This window comes from Zalophus californianus, chromosome 7, assembly GCF_009762305.2.
Source record: "Zalophus californianus isolate mZalCal1 chromosome 7, mZalCal1.pri.v2, whole genome shotgun sequence".
NCBI lineage: Eukaryota > Metazoa > Chordata > Mammalia > Carnivora > Otariidae > Zalophus > Zalophus californianus.
In genome coordinates this window covers 8,915,784-8,933,140 of record NC_045601.1, presented here as the reverse complement: position 1 = coordinate 8,933,140, position 17,357 = coordinate 8,915,784, and the positions used below count along the sequence as shown (strand labels likewise).

Genomic DNA, 17,357 nt, shown 5'->3' with positions numbered 1-17,357 from the left:
AGGTAACACATTCACGGGTCACGGAGATTAGGATGTGGACAGACATCCCTGGGGGACAGTTGTTCTGCTCTTGCAAAGGGTGAGTTCTAGCTGTTTCTGTCTCACTGCCTGTGAGAACTCCACAGTGGTCTGTGCTTGGCTCTGGCTATCGCTGGAGCTTACTCAGCTCTAAGCGCTAGTATGCCCTGACTGAGTGACACAAGCTGTAGGGCACGAGTCACAAGCCAGATCACTGGAAATTAACAAACTCGCGGAGTAGAATCACTAATGCCACGCACAGTGCCATCTACGGTCTAAGATCATGCAGTTGTAACTATAACTACTCAATGGATTTTTTTACTTTTTAAAAACATTACAAAAAGAATACATCAAGATATGGTTGTTATAAAAAAATCAAAACGCAGAATGCGGAACTAGAAAGAATAAAGGGCAAAAAGTCATCTTTCACTTCTCTCCCCATAGATGAGTGCTGTTAGCATTCTGGAAGGTGTTCCTGAGCAACTTCCATTTGCCCTTCTGATCTCTTCCCCACCCTTCTCCCCCTTGCCTCTGGGTGGCTGACCCACACAAGACTGCACGAATGATCCTTTGCTCTCCGGCCTCTTGCTGGACTTGGCCAAAGGGAGGCACTAGTAGGAGACGGGAAGGCAGGAGGCGAGGGACGTCAGGGTATTTATTCCCTCTCCTTCCCTCCCTGTTGGGTTACCATGGGTTCGTTGCATTTCCACCGAAAGTCAAAGTGACCTTTTCCACAAAGCCACCTTCTCCAGGTTATGTCAGGCTTGGGGGTTATAAGGGTTCCATGTTCTTATCAGTCCTGGGCACTGCACTAAACCTTATTCTTTCTCAAAATTCCACCTGTACTTTTATCAAATTCTTTTCAGATTATCCAGTTTTAATGCCAGGATCCTGATGGATACAGAGTGTGTCCTTCCACATTTTCCTATGACTTTACACACACACACACACACACACACACACATGCGTGAGAAATAAGATGGTAAACTTGATTAAGGTGTGTGAGAGAGAGAGAGAGAGAGACAGGGAGACAGAGAGATAGAGACAGAGACAGAGAAACACAAGGCAACGGGTGGTATTTGAAATACACCACTGTGCAGACATTTTAAAATCGAATGTCAAGGCTCACATGAAGGGTATGGTAGAGCTAGGTCATTGCAGATTAGAGAGTACTTGTAGGAGAATTACTTTGAAAAGATTTAACTCCAGTTGCTCTGAATATCTATCCTATCTCCTAAGGGTGGGAGCACAGAGGTGATTCCCCTTTATCCCAAGCTAATGGGAGCTTTAATGGGGCCCTTCCAAATGAGGGGGCCAGCCTCTGACACACAGCTAAGAATGAAGAGGTTCTGTCACCGAGAGGCAGTGGAGTAGGGTGGACCTGGGTGCACTGTATGCATCCAGAGACGGCTGGTGGGGAGGGCAGGAGGTGGGTTTATGAGTGCTTCTCATGGACCAGATGCGGACCACATGGGGGAGAGAACTGGGCATTTTCAATCGTGTCCAAGAGGGCTGCCTAGAGGGGCAACAGGTGTCAGCCACATGAATCCGTGTGGTTCCAACTCCTGAAGAAACAAACATGAGGGGATAGCCATCTGGAGAGAAGGATGCAGCCAGCATCATGTAAAGTGCTGTTGCGTGTTCTTTACAAGAGGCCTGTGAGGTACTCCCAAAAGCACCCAGAAGAGAGAGTGATGCGAGCCTCCATGATCCCCAGTCGGGCAAGAATTCTCTGCTTCTGAACCTGGAGGGGTCAGAATCCTTCAGCAAGCTGAGGGTTGGAAGATGGTACCGAAGGAAAACAGAAGAAGGAGACTTCAAGGTCTGCAGGCTTCCAAGTTCAGTAGGCTCCAGACTGGGCAGGTTGGGAGAAAATATAATTTAAGTCAAGTTTGGGATTTTTATTATTATATAGGATTAGGTATCTTCGGTTGCTGAGTTGATGCTGTGTTTATGACTTAAAGCAAACCATAACATTTGTTTATTACCTGTGAGTTCACAGAGACCAGTATACAACTTAAATTTCTCCCCTAGGTAGAGAATGAACTTTTCCCACTGGATATATTTTATTTTATTTTTTTAACTTTTTTTTATTATTAACATATGATGTATTATTTGTTTCAGGGGTACAGGCCTGTGATTCATCAGTCTTACACAATATGCAGTGCTCACCTCAACGCATACCCTCCCCAGTGTCCATCACCCAGCCACCCCATCCCTCCCACCCCCACCCACTCCAGCAACACTGGATATATTTTAAAGGACTGGTGGAAGACAAAAATAGGGAAGTTTTCTCATTAGATCTTATGAGTCTTTCCTGTTCCATATACATCTTTTAAAATTATACACAATCATTATTATACTTTACATCCCCTTCTGGAACTTCCTTGATTCAGTTAGGGATGTATGTTAGAGATCTTTCTGTGTCCTGTAACTTCACTGACCAGTGACAAACTAGAATTCCCATCTGGATGTACAATACCTTATTTAACTACTCCCTTATTGATGGGCATTCCCATTATTTTTATTTTTTTCCCATTAAGAAACATTTTTCATGGGCGCCTGGGTGGCTCAGTCGGTTAAGCGACTGCCTTCGGCTCAGCTCATGATCCTGGAGTCCCGGGGTCAAGTCCCACATCGGGCTCCCTGCTCGGCAGGGAGTCTGCTTCTCCCTCTGACCCTCTTCCCTCTCGTGCTCTCTATCTCTCATTCTCTCTCTCTCGAATAAATAAGTAAAATCTTTGAAAAAAAAGAAACATTTTTCACCACCTCTGTGATGTAGAAGAATAGATTCTCTGATGTGCAGATGCTGTTGCAAAGAGATTGACCCTGTGTTGCTTTTGTCTGCCTATCTGCTATTCTCCTTTCTGACAACAGTACCTCATTATCCTTTGGGGAAGGGGAGATGTAATAAGAATGCATCTCAAATTGTTGTCTTCCACTGTACTTTTTTAAAGCAAATACAAAGTGGGGCCAGCCCTTGGCCCTTCCTGGAGAGGAAACTCTGCGTCTTGCCCCTCTTGTCATGTGATTTGACTAAGTCAATCAGATACACCCTCCTGCGAACTTGATTCTTGAACGAAGTGACACAAAATTGGAAAAGGGTTGGGGATGATTTGTCCTGAAAGGGATCTTATAATGCTGGCCAAATGTAGGGGCACCTGGGTGGCTCAGTCGGTTAAGCATCCAGCTCTTGGTTTCAGCTCAGGTCATGATCCTGGAGTCCTGGGATTGAGTCCCACGGGCTCCCTGCTCAGGGGAGACCCTGCTTCTCCTTCTGCCCCTCACCCCGCTCGTGCTGCCTCTCTCTCTCTCTCTCTCAAATAAATAAATAGAATCTTAAAAACAAAACAAAACAAAAACAAAAAAATGGTGGGGCACCTGGGTGGGTCAGTCAGTTAAGCATCCAGCTCTCGGTTTTGGCTCAGATTATGATCTCCAAGTCCTGGGATCAAGCCCTGCATCAGGCTCCCTGCTTGGCAGGGAGTCTGCTTCTCTCTCTCCCTCCCCCTGCTCTTGCCCTTTCTTTCTCTTTCAAAGAAATAAATAAATAAAATCTTAAAAAAATTATTACCTAATTTAATCTGAGCGTGTCTCTATTGTTTGTGGATGATATAAAGAATATGCGCATTTACTATTTTGGCAAATATCTCGAGTTGCCCTTCAATCTGAGGTAGCAATTTAAACTTCCACCAACAGTTGGAAGCTTCTGGACCTCATTTTCTTTTTTTTTTTTTTAATTTGCTTTAAGCAGTTCTTTGGTGGTATACACAGAGATTCTTCTTTTATTCAATTTTCCTGATACAATACCACTTTGATTTCCTGGCGGAATGATTCTATTTCTAAATGAGCCAAATGATATTTGCTGCAAAACGTTGGCCAAGAAATAATTCATTTATTTTTGCTAGAATACAACTGGCTTGTATTTAACTTGCCAGAGGTAAAGTTGATGAAATGGCTCAGTGTCAAATTAATTTTATTTATAAGTGCAGTGATTCACAAGGATATGAGCCACAAACTTGGACTCCAAGTGTTCTAAAACTGAGTGTTCTCACATGATTACCTTAGCAACTGTAAACAATGACATAATCATCAAATACCAGCAAAAAGAACAGTCAAGCATGCTACAAAAAGTTCCTCTAATTAACATCATGTTTGCCAATTATTTTATTCTTACTGAAATATATATTAGAAAAACCAGCTGTAGAAGTAGAATAATTTGTGATTTGACTTGAAGGCATATGAAAAAGAAATCAGATTCTCCAACTGGGCAAATGCCATCATTAAAAGCAATACATGTAGGGTTCATTGCCCCGTGCAAAGAGAAATGTCTGGATTATTGATGGATGATGGGAACCATACATAAGAATGAGTGATAGTGAAGAGTCAATCACTAAGAATTGTATGTACCAGGAAGAATATGGAGAAATGGAATCATGCCTACCACCAACTTCTTGAAATATTTCCTGCATCATGAATAAGGGGAAAAAATGTACACATTTGACTTCTATCCCCTTTCCTCATTACAACTACTTTTGTTGAAATTTAAAGAATATAAAATGTCCAGAGGAGAGAGAATTAGAATGTGGGAGCAGGGGCTTTGCCAGATTTTGTATAAGAGCTGGAGATAATTAAATCAATTACCACCATGTGTCGTATAGGATCTTAGAAAGGAAGATTGTTTAAGTAAATAAAGTTGTGTTGTTTTGTTACTAAGATATGTGGAAGAGATTGCCTTTCATGTGCCAAGCACTGCAACCAACAGGCAGAGAAATTGCCAAGGCCTCCAGTGTAGTGGGCCGATGAGGACGGACATTCCATGCTTCTCGTATTTCACAATTAAGAAAGGTGTTTCTGTATGCAACAGTTTAAGGAGTCTTCCTTGTGTTTTGAATTTCTTAAGATTTTTTTTTTAACCTAAAGGCATGTATCTAATACTTTTTCCCAGTTAAATGAGAAGACCATATGGTTTTTCTCCTCTGATTTATTAATGTGGTTAGTTATATTTATTCTAATGTTAAACCTCCCCTGAATTCCTGGGGTAGAGCAAATCTGGAGAAGATATATTTTCATTCCTATACTTGGCTGGATTGGATTTGTTCTGCTGATTAGGATTTTTGTATCGATGTTTACAAGTTAGAACGTCTGCAATTTTCTTTCATCATATCATCATTGCCTAGTTTTGGCATCGAGGCTCTTTTCACCTCAAAGAGTGTTACTAGGGCAGTACTCCCCCATTTCCATCTTCTAGAAGACTGGAATGATCTTTCTTAGAATTTGCTCATAAAATTGGCAGAACCTGTTATATTGTTTTTGGGAAGATATTTACTGATTAAATTTCTTTAAAAACTGTAGGACCATTTAGGCCTTCTCTTTCTTCTTGAGTCAAGTTTAATAAGTTATAATTTTCCAGGAATTTATTTCATAGAAGTTTTCAAATTTATTAATATTACATTTATGAGCAGATCAAATAAGGATGAGCAAACAATTATGATAATCCATAATATTCTCTTTTCTTCTGGGACTTTGATTGGACAGATGCCAGATCTTTCCATTCTTTTTTTAATATCTTTTTCTTTCTTTATCTTTTCCATCTTCTTTTACCTCTGTTTTACAATCTTGGCAATTTCTTCTGACTTGTCGTCCAGTTGCCTAATTTTCTCTTCTGCCATGTCTAATCTACTATTTAGCCATCCACTGAACTTTTATTATTCATGGTAATATTTTCATTTGTAAGTTGTTTTGGCTCTTGTTCAAACTATTATTTATTAAAATTTTATTATTTTTAAAAAGATTTTATTTATTTGTCAGAGAGAGTGAGCACAAGCAGGGGGAGTGGCAGGTAGAGGGAGAAGCAGTCTCCACACTGAGCAAGGAGCCTAATGTGGGACTCGATCCCAGGACCCTGGGATCATGACTTGAGCCAAAGACAGATACTTAACAGACTGAGTTACCCAGGCACCCCCAAACTATTATTTATTTTTTATTCTATTTTTATTTCTTTAAACATATTATGTATAATCATTTCATATTTTGTTTCTAATAATTCTAATATCTAACGCACTTGAGAGCCTGAATCTTGTTTCTGCTGATTATTCTCATGGTGTTTGTTTCTTTGAGGGTTTGTGATCTCCTATCTGATTAACCTTAAACTGTGGAAATTGTGAGGGCCTAAAATGGGAATGCTTTCATCTGAAGAGGTTTTGTGTTTGCTTCTGCCAGGGACAGAAGATGTCTGCGACCTAGGACACTCAGGACTCCAGGCTGCTGTTGGTCTTGTGGGTGCTCAGATTCAGTCTCTGCCTTGTGGTAGGCCCAAAGAGTAATCATGGGGCCCCTTAAAAGCCTCTTCCCATCACACATATACCATGTTCTGTTAATTCTACCTCCGGTATCCTGTCTATGAATGCATTTCATGCTTCCTCCAGTCCAGCCAGTCTGAACTTCTCAAAGCTCTCCTTTTCCTTCCTCTCGTCACTTGTTCTGGTGAGAAGGTCCTGTTATCACCATTTCCATGGTGATATCTCTCCTTCAAGGTCTGGCTCAAATGCTCACTCTTCTAAGACACCTTTCATTGTTTCCTCAGCTTAGCAAGCTCATGTCTCCTGTGCATTAAGCATCACACACACACACACACACAGATGCACAGACACACACACAGATGCACACATACACAGGCAGACACACACACAGTCATATCCTTTCCTCAGGAATTAATTGCTTTGTGCTTTGTCTCAGAGTTTCTTTCCTTTTCTTTCCTGCTACTCTGACTTTTTAGGTCAGGTTCTGTTTCATCTTTTTTTTTTTCTTTTTTTTAAAGTAGGCTCCACATCTACTTCTCATGGCCCTGAGATCAAGATCTGAGTTGAAATTAAGACTCAAACACTTAACCCAGTCACCCCTATATTTCATCTTTGTAGCCAGTCCCCTGGTTTTTTCACTCCAATCCCATCTTTAATAATTCTTCCACATAAAGGTGAAATGTGTTTATAGGATCCTAGGTGTTTTAAAGGGAGCCCAGTGGAGACATCCCTGAGAAGACTGTGGTGGTTGTAACTAGATAATTATACCCAGTGGCTCCCTGAAGGCTTTCTAGGTGGAGGGTTGGACTGGAAGTGGGGTGTATTCAGTGGATGCTTTCAGGGGAGTTAATTCTGAAGGGCTAAAAAGCTAAGGGCTCTCCACTGATGTGTATTTTATATGGAAAATAGAGAAAAAAAAACCCCAGAGATACAATCTTGAATGAGTGATTCAATCTCCGAATGTGTGCATGGAGCCCAGTGGCCACATTCAGGACATCAGAGCAAAGGCAGGAGAGTGAGGGGAGTGGGCAGAGGATCGTGCTTGCTGGAGAGATTCTCCATCCTCATTTGAGGAACCCTGGCAGTCTCTCTTTACAGAGAAGCTGTAATTTGGTGGCTCAGCAGTTTCAAGTTTTCCCTGTGATATTTGAAACTTTGCATATTTTCTTTCTTGCCAACAGTTATAACAAGACATCCTGCTTTTAAAAATGCATTCCAATGACATTTTCATGTTAGGCTCTGCAAACCAAGCAAACAAGTGCCTGAAGAGACTATCCAGCTTGATTAATTAGCCTTATGTAGGAGTTTGCTAACTATTGCAATATGTAAAGTGGCCACTTTTTGATTGCTACATTTGAACTTCTATTTGATATAATGTTTACTAAACCATGCAGATAAGTCACACATTGAAGTGAATGATACATGATTGGACCTTGTGCAATTTGCCCCCAAAATATTATTCTTCTGAAAGATCATTCCGGACACTGTGTCTTACTCACACTTGTGCCTTTGGTATTTATCTTAGTGCTTGACACATAGTAGGTATTCCATGCATGTTTGTTGAAAAATCAAGTAAGGTATTTCAAAATGATTTCTAAAGCCTAGAATGTTCTCTACATTCTTCATGGTTCCATGGGATACCAAAGAGGAATAGGAGTTTGCCATCAAGCCAGGAAAAATAACACATGATTACGAATGATGTGATGCAGACATAAGTGCTAAAGGAATTTTCAGGAGAAAAGTCTTTGAGGGTCTAGTCAGGGAAGGCTTCCAGGAGGAGGTGGCATAAGATTTGAATACATGCCTCAAAAAAACATTTGTTGAAGTGAACTGATTAGGTGAAGGAAAAACGGGTGGGGGCCTTCTAGGTTAAGGGAGGTGCATGAAGGAGTACGGAGGAGGGGTGGTCAACAGGAGCAATGAGGAAAGAAACTGCGTCATTTCCACTCACAGGATGCTATAAGGGGACCCTGCTAAATGCAATGAGGCTGCAAATGGAATCTGTCCTGGATGGGCCTCTGCATAGAATTTATGAGCTACAATATATGTCATATTTTATGAGCTCACAACAAGGATCCTTGACATAAAAGCAAACCAGAAAGTCATAACCTCGCAAAAAAACATGCTCAGGGACACCAGCTACTGGGACACACTGACAAAGGACACCACAGGCAACGGAGGGTAGGATGTCATGTTTGGTGACCCTGTGCGGGAGGCCTGGGCAGGTGGTGTGCCTTTCCCAGCTGCATGGCCTCAGCTGGAACAAAGGGGAGTGAGCTTGGAGTAAAGATTCAAAGAGAAATCACTGGTCAGTGAACCTAGGAATTGGCAGGAAAAAGGGGACATGGCTATAGGATCAACCTGTGGTAGCTAGCCTCCAGGTCGGCCCTCCATGGTCTGTGTCTCCTGGTTTTCACACCTTTGTGAAAGCCCCCTCCCATGCTGAATCAAGGTTGGTCTGAGTCACCGATAGAATATGATGTTAAGTGGCGATAGGTGACTTCCAAGATGCGTCATAAGAGGCTGTGCTGCTTCTTCCTTGGACTCCTGCTCTTCTTGCTGCAGGGAGTGCCAACCTCATGTTCTGAGGACACTCAGCTCTGTTGGAGGCCCAGATGGAGAGGAACTGAGGCCATCAGCCAACAGCCAGCGCCAACTTGCCAGCGATGTGAGAGAATCCTCTCGAAAGTGGGTGCTCCTGCCCTAGCAAACTGTCAGATGATGGCACCCCGAGCTGACGTTTGGACTGCATCTCATGAGAGACCTCCAGCTAGAACTGCCTAACCAAACTGCTTCCTGCCCCACAGAAGCTGTGAGGGACAATATGTGAGCACTGCTTTAAGTCACTACTATTTGGAATAACTGGAACACAAGCCTTCCGGAAAAAAAAAAAATCTAAACCTGCCATATTCTTGGGTAGTTATTCAGTCATGGGCCAGAAGAGAAGATTATGTGGAGAGGGTCTCTCTCTCTGTGCCTTTCTGATATGATGGTGTTGGTGAAGGTGATCACTGACATTATGTAAGTACGTGGACTCCTCCTCCCTGGCAGCACCGAGTAGTATTGAATATACCAAACCAGCTGCGTGAGATGATTGGAGAAATTATGGTGTCTGCAAATCCCAAGGCACTCAACACCCATCTGTTGAATGAATGAAAGAAACAGCAAACAGGATGTGTGTCACCAATTAATAATAATAATAAAAAACCCCTGAATTTGTTACACAATTACTTGCCACTCATTCCTTCCCCACCTTGGAAACAATAAATGACTATCTTCTTGTGATTACTAGACCCATGGCACCGATCATCCAGAATGGGACCTAGTCTTTTTTCTTTTTTAAGAGAGAGAGAGAAAGAGAGAGAGAGAAGGGGGAGGGGCAAAGGGAGGGAGAGAATCTTAAGTAGGCTCAGCCCAGAGCCCAATGCGGAGGATTGATCTCATGACCCTGAGATCATGACCTGAGCTGAAATCAGTTCAGACAGTCAACCAACTGAGCCACCCAGGTGCCCCAGGAAATCTAGTCCTTCTAAATTGTGCTTGCAGGAGGGTCTCTCAGCCTGAGGATGTCTGCCCACTGGTTCAATTAATCACTGGTTATGCATGGAGGGCGTTCAATACAGCCAGGATCTGGGTGTGAGTGGAGTGGCGGCAGGGCAGAAGTCCAAGCTTGCACTTCCTTCTTGCAGAGGCTCATTCCAACAAGCTTGTACCACTGAGTACAGAATGTCCTTCAGCCTACATGCACTCAACCAATGTTTGCTGTGCACCTGTGTGAGTCAGGTCAACACGCCCGTTCCTGGGCCACAGGAGGAGCAAACCCAGACATGGTCTCTGCCCTAGTGGAGCTCACAGTCACACTGTGGCGATGCACAGTGGAGAAGCACATGGAACAGTGCAAACACGCAGCATCGAGAAGAGCTTACAAAGGGAAGTTATCTGGTGCTTCAAGTGGGCATACAGTGGCAGGGGGGGGGTTGCATTTTACCAGCTTGCAGGGGTCAGGAGGACTTTGATAGGAGCTGAGTTGTGAAGGATAGGAAGGAAGGCAAAAAATAGGGGAAGCGATCAGCTGGTACAAAAGCCCGGTGGAAGGAGGCTGCACGGTGACTCGGGGGCTGAAAGAGGGCTGGTGGCGGTGCGCAGTTATTGTAGCAGGAGAGGGGTGGGGGTGGGGAGGTCTTCCATGGAGAGAAGAGACGGAGAGCCGAAAAAGGCCCTGACCGTGAAGAAGATGGAGGCATTGTGTAGGAGAATCGGAGAAGCCAGGACAGTACTGAGTGTCGGGGGCCAAGGAAGGGTGCATCCAGAAAGAGGAAGAAGACGTGGGGATGATGCGGCTGGGCAGTCATGGGACCATGGCTTAAGCAGGAGCAGAGGACTAAGGTCCCTTCCAGGAATGGAGGTAACCCACGAAATAGCTCAACTACACTTTTCTTTTCAAGAGCATCATATAAATAATTACTAAGTATAGTTCATGAATTATGTTAGAAAAGCACGTGGATTTGAATGGTACAAAATCATAGAAAGTTTCTTCTTGGGTGGCACTTTGGTGCAGATTCTGAAGGATGTAAGAAAAATGGGCTTAGTTTGCTTCTCCAATGTGGCCTGAAAGAATTGGTTATGAAGCGGATGCAAAAAAATGGTGCCTTTTCTAAAGTGTAAATAAAAGAGGCTCTAGTATTAAATGCCCCTCCCCCTGATATTTTGTTGCTGGTAATTCACAGAAGTGTTAGGGGACTGGCCTATAATGCAAAGAGGGCTGAGTTTGCAAAGGGAGTGTCATGATTTGCCCCCTGATCTGACACTTAATAACTGTATTCACATGGACTGGGCACATAACCTCAGTTTGTACCTCTGTAAAATGGGCATAATAGTGTTTTCCTCCTTCATGGTTCATGAAGGTGAACAAGATCATGCTTTGTGAGTTGAAAAGCACCACATACTTACAGTTAAGAGTACCTGAAAAGCTGTATCAGTCACTCACATTTTAGCTAGAAGGAGGTATAAGAACGTCCTGAAAGGCAGATTTGGTGGGGGGAGGGTTTGGTAGAGTGCCCGTGGGTGCTGTGGGCTGGGGTAAGTGGTATGAGAAGGGGGGGCCACCCAGGAGGAAAGGGGGTGGGGGTCACTGCTGACGATCTCTCTTCTTTATCACCTTCTCCAGGACTGGTCATGCCGGGTAGCACGATACTACCAGGTATGTATTCCTGGGGAGAGAAGGGTCTTGCTGGGCACCAGGATTATGCTGGGCCTTTCTGTGGCTTGTCCGGGAGTAGCCCACTTTGCTGATGGCAAAGCCCCTGTCAGCTGTCAGCTGGCCCATGCCATTTCAGAGGTGACCACAGGTCTGTGCCCCTGAATAAAGGCCAGGTATGCAATAGGAGCTCATTAAAGGCTTACTGAAGAAATAATTAGTTTCCCCATTTTGAGCACGAGTACCTGCCTAACCGCATGGGGTCTGAGGTGTGTGTGGCTGGTGTGACATGCTCCGTGCTTGGCAGCTCTGTGGTACCCATGGTTCTGCTCTTGACAGGAGGTGGGGCTGGGCCAGGGCAGGCTGGACGGCAGCCAGACGTGTGTTTTGCTAGCATAATGCCTCAGCCAAATTCTCAAACTGCCTACTGTGACTCGGAGACTGGACATTTTGAGCTTATATTCCACCCTGGTTCACTAATGCCTTCTCCCCAAACTAGACTTCTTAATTCCACAGGATTAGAGTGAGTGTACCCTGAGTGAGGTCTGCCTATGGAAATTACATGCAGGGTTAAAGCCCTCCTTGGGGAAAAAAGAGAATAAAGTAAGAGAAGGAATAGGCAGCATTTAGAACGAAGTCCGTAAGCTTCATGGCCGAAATAGCACAGGGCTCCAGACTGTACGTTTTTGTGTGTTTCTGTCTTTGATTGAAAGCTCTTTGAGGCAAGGGGCTGCCTGAGTCTCAGTCCCATTTTATCCCCAGATTCTAACACATTACTTGACGCAAAAACAGCTGTTCAACAAAGGTTATATAAAGGAATAGATTAATGAATGATTTCTCTTGATCTAGCCCAAGTCCTGTGCCCATTGACAAGTGGCAGGTGATAAACTGGGATATCTAGCTGCTTCCATTTGCAGCGTGTTTGTCTAAGAGCCTGGGGCCACCAGACAGAAACTTGGAGTAAGGTCTGTGGGCTTTCCTATCATGGCAATCAAAACATTCGCAATTAGAATCTTTGATGATTCTTGGTGGTGCCTGGGTGGCTCAGTCGTTAAGCGTCTGCCTTCGGCTCAGGTCATGATCCCAGGGTCCTGGGATCGAGCCCCGCATCGGGTTCCCCGCTCTGCAGGAAGCCTGCTTCTCCCTCTCCCACTCCCCCGCTTGTGTTCTCTCTCTTGCTGTGTATCTCTCTCTGTCAAATAAATAAATAAAATCTTTAAAAAAAAAAGAATCTTTGATGATTCTTAGGCTAGGTTGGGTATCTGACGTCTTAATCCTTTACGTTCCACTAATTTGCAGGATATTTGCACAGAAGAGAACTCCCCTTGGCACTGCTCTGCTGTGGAAACTAGTCAGAACTTCTTCACAGAGGAAGCATGTTTCGGGCAACGATGGATTTACGGATATGTAACCAGCACTTCTCTCCTGCATCTTCCAAACCCTGAGAAGGTAAATGATGTAACACTGAAGTCTTGTGAAATTGTCTGCTAACAAGAATTGCTCACCATTTGGATGATAAAGAGGTGTCTCCAATCCATCTGTACTGGACACGGGGCATGCAAAATATACTTTTATTTGTACTCTCTGCTTGGATCCTGATGCTTTTGCTGAAAATCGAATAGGAGACATCCGGGGTTGTCATGGTGTCATGGAAAAGACGCGCACCTGGAGTCAGATGGGAGGGACTGTCACCCTCACCTGTCACTAGTGTGGGTACACAAGCCACATAAACACTTGGAGCCTTGGTTTTTCTCTCTTAGAGCAGTGCCTCCAAGATTGTTGTGTGAATCAGAGCAAAAGAGATACTGCTCAAGACACATTTGGCAAAGCATTATTTTATTTTACCAGAAACATCTATCAGGTCAATAGTAAAATAGAGAGGAAGAAAACTTTGGAGAGCTTGTATTTTTGAAATGGTCACATCGAGGATAGAAGACTATGATTCTTAGATCAGATTTCTTTGAGGTCTTTTTTTCCCCATTTTTTTTTTGTTTTTTGTTTGTTTCTTGATTTTTTTTTTCCTGAGGTCTTCTAAACCTCAAGTTTGAAGTTTCCTTTTGGGACTTTAAAAATGAAACATACTCTCAAATTTGTAATCAAATCAGAATCTGGACTTAGAAATGTTAGTCATTTCATTTATATCTCATAGTCCCTGGCTAATTGTACTGATCTAGTTGGAAGCAATTTTGCATTGTTCTTCACTCTGAAATGGCCCCAGAAGAAAGCTGCTCTAATAAGCAACACGCTGGGGAGGCAGGTACTGTGCACGTGCATTTCACGAGGAAGGAAGAAATATGCTGGTCAGGACTCGGTGGTTACGTGGGACGGAAATCCCATTCTGATTTGGCAAAAGGGAATTTTTGTCTCCTAGAGCTTAGGAAGTGCAGGGCTGGAGCTCGAGCCCAGGACTTGTGCACCTGCAGACTCTACCTCCCTGTTCCATTGTTCGTATTTTGGCTTCATTCTCTCTGGGTGGTGGCCCTCAAGGCTGGAGCCAGAGACACAGGCACCTCCTGGCTACTGTGTCAGTTTCCCGTGGCCTGCTGTAGCAACTACTGGTCTGCGGGCTTAAAACCACTGAAATGTATCCTCGCACAGTTCTGGAGGCCAGAAGCCTGACATATAAGTTCCCCTGGGGTCAAGGTGCCCAGGGCTGTGCTCCCCAGAGGGTCTCTAGGGAGAATCTGTTCTTTGCCTCTTCCAGCTTCTGGTGGCTGCCTCCTACCTTGGCTCATGGCTGCATTGCTCCTATCTCTGCCTCTGTGGGCACATTGTCTCAAATCCCCTTCTCCTTCTTGTAAGGATGCATGTGATGGCATTTAAGGCCCACCAGATAATCCAGGATAATCTCTCCATCTCAAAATGCTTAATCATATATGCAACCATAAGGTAACATTCATGGATTCCAGGGATTAGGGCATGGATATCTTTCGAGGGGCCATATCTCAGCCTACCATAGATGGCATCCTTCAACATCTGTGAATGACTGGAGAAAGAAGACTTTTCCAGCAGCTAGGGCTCTGACCCTGCTTGGGCCCCTAGGGCTCCTTGGACCAATTGGAGTGGGGAACAGGGTGGCGCGGAGGCGACAGGTCCCACTGGGGCCACTTGGCTGGAGTGGGGGAAAGGGCTACCATTCCCAAAAGAAGAGCAGGAGATGGGGGGCTGCTGGGCTGACAAAAACCACAGCCGCATTACATGGCTTATGGAGGAAACATCACAATACTAGGGAGCAATGTAAGAAAGTGCATATTTAAACATTAAAATGCTGGCAAACTACAAGAGCTCTGCGAGTACAAAGGACTCTCCGGACGAATGAAGAACAAACCGTCACCGGGAACCAGGAGAGAGTTTTCCCGAAGGGAAGGCTGAAGGAATTACGGGTTCATAGCCCATCACTGGGCAAGAGGCGCCAGCCAGGGTTTAAGGGCAAGGATGTGTTGCTTTGTTTCAGAAAAGACATACTGTGTTTCTCTTTTTCATCGGTCTACAATTCATTCAATAATCGTTTCCTCTCTGCCGAATGACACAAATCTGGTCAAGTTTTGGGGTGTCCCGGCGGAGAACTGACTCCATGTTAGGTTGCGAGCTTGAGCGGGAGCCGCATTGAGCGGAAACCGGCCGGCAGCCCGCAGCACTGGCGCCCCAGCGTGGGCCTGCCTGGCTCAGGTGTCCTTGTCGCCTCCAGGGGCGCTCCCCTCCCGCTTGGAGGGGAGCGAGCCTTCGGAGGGCGAGGGCTGGCCACACACAGGTGGGAGTCCGGTACAGGGAGCCCCTAATCAGGATTCACACCATCGGTCCTGGAGGAAGCAAGGCCAATCAAGTCCTCGGGCTGGGACTTCCCGTACTTCAAGACGGATTCCTTTGCGACGAGTTGATGCGCTCCACAGAAATGACAGCCAGGAGCAGCAGTGTCTAAGGACATCAAACCCCCTCTCCTGGGCGCGCGGGGTGTGGGAAGGCCGGGGTGAGCCTCAGGAAAGACCGCAATGCGCAGAAACAGGTGAAGGGACCTGGCTCCAGTCCCCAACGTTAAAACCAGGAGTATTTACTTAAGGGACCACAGGGCACTCTTGGGCTTGGCAGCGACTGGACGCGATGAGCCATTTCCCGAGCCAGAAAACGAGAGAGGTTAGACAATGGGAGGAACTTCCCAGGCCCCTTCGACCCGCATCGCAATCACCGAATTTTCAGAACCACCAAGCGGGGTTCCGGGGCGCTCGAGCTCGCGGAGTCCTGACGCGGCACCCAGTGCCCCTCCCGCCTGGGCCCGCCGCCCCGCCGCCCCGCCGCCCCGCCGCCCCGCTGCCCCGCCGCCGGAAGGGGGCGCCCGCTCGCGGCTAAAAGGCGCGGCTGGCGGCCCGAGGCCTCAGTACACAGCGCGGCGGCGGGTGCGCGGGCAGAACCATCAGCTCGGGGCCAGGGCGCCGCGGGCACGGCGCAGAGCGCGCACACCCACACGGACGGCGGGGACCCGACGGCGGCGCCTCCGCGCTCCCCGACTCCCTCCCAGGGCCCACCCGCCAGCCGGCCCACCCAGCCCGCCGCGCACCCGGGGCTCCCGATGGCGCCCGAGACCGGGGCGGCCCCGCGCGCGCGGTGCCCGCTGCCCTGGGCGGCGTTGCTGCTCCTGGCCGCGCTGCTGCCCGTCGTGTCCCCGGCGGGGGCTCCAGGTACGCGCAGGCCCGGGCTCAGCTGCCCGGCTCTCCGCGCCTCCTCGCTGCTTCTCTCTCCACCCTCCATGCATCACCCACCCTGCCTGTCGCTCCGGGGACCGCCGTCCCGCTCTGTGCTGTGCGTGTCGTGTCACTAACCTGTGCGTCCTCATCGCTCGCGGGTCGGGGCGCGGAGGGGCGGCTGGGGACGCGGGGTCTGGGCACTCGGCGCCTCGCGCACGGGAGACGGGCGCGGGACACCACTGGTGCCGGGGACCTCAGCGCCCTTGGTTTCAACTTTGCCGTCGAACGCCCCGGAGTCCGGAGACTCGAGCAATCAGTCTAACTTCCCGGAGAGATTCAGGCAAAGGAAAAACAAAACAAAACAAAACAAAACAAAACAAAACAAAACAAAACAAAACAAAAAAAAGAAAAAAGAAAAGCGACCCTTTGGTGTTGCGGTGGAGGTGGGGGTGATGTTTTCCTTTGCCCAGAATATCCCCGTGGGCATCGTTCTTTCCTTCAGTTCACCTGCCCGGAGGTAGGGATGTCTGTTGGAGGGTGGCACTCGGGAGAGCAGCAGGGAGGCAGGGAGGCAGGACTCTTCTAGAAGCGCACGGGGGAAAGCTGCGAGCTGCCCGGGGGCGGCCGGGTACCTCAGCGCCCAAGCATCGGCGGCGCTCGGACGGAGGCCAGAACCTCCCCGGCGGGAACTTAGGAGCTGGGAGAAGATCCTGGTCTTGAGGGGAGGGAGCGGGAAAGTGGGAGAAGCTCGCCCTTTCCGGAAGAGACCGAGGGCTGGCGATGGGATGGATGCTTTCTTTCGGGGCTGAATTGTGAGCCGCGCTTTTCGGAAAGTGCCAGGGTGCCGGTGTCAGATTTTTTTTGAAGGTTTCCCGCAGAGAGTTAAAGTTTGTGGTGGGTTTTCATCCCTAAGGCTTTGGTGGCCCTCCGTCCCAGCTCCTGTGCAGGCATTTTCACACTTGAAACGGTGTGGCTTTTTCAGTTTGTAGGAATCCAAGAAGTCCACATTTTTGTGGATACTATTCACTCCCAGCTGGGTTATAAAAATTCAGATGTGATTCCAAGGAAGGCTACTTGCTTTATGATGCTATTTAGTGTCCCTATTGCCCTCTTAGAAAGGGGAAACGAGGGACAGTTGGGGAGTCACGTTGCCTTGCAGTT

The 17,357-nt window shown here is 46.7% G+C and overlaps 1 protein-coding gene across 1 annotated transcript in view; it reads left to right on the top strand.

Annotated features, from left to right (window-relative positions):
* The first annotated feature begins 15,932 nt into the window (after positions 1-15,932).
* The window catches only part of FNDC1 (fibronectin type III domain containing 1), a 101,183-nt gene continuing 99,758 nt past the window's right edge, over positions 15,933-17,357 (top strand). The window contains exon 1 of the mRNA XM_027603122.2: positions 15,933-16,190. Coding sequence (XP_027458923.2) covers positions 16,082-16,190 — 109 coding nt within the window. The 5' untranslated portion in view covers positions 15,933-16,081. The remainder of the gene's footprint in view (positions 16,191-17,357) is intronic.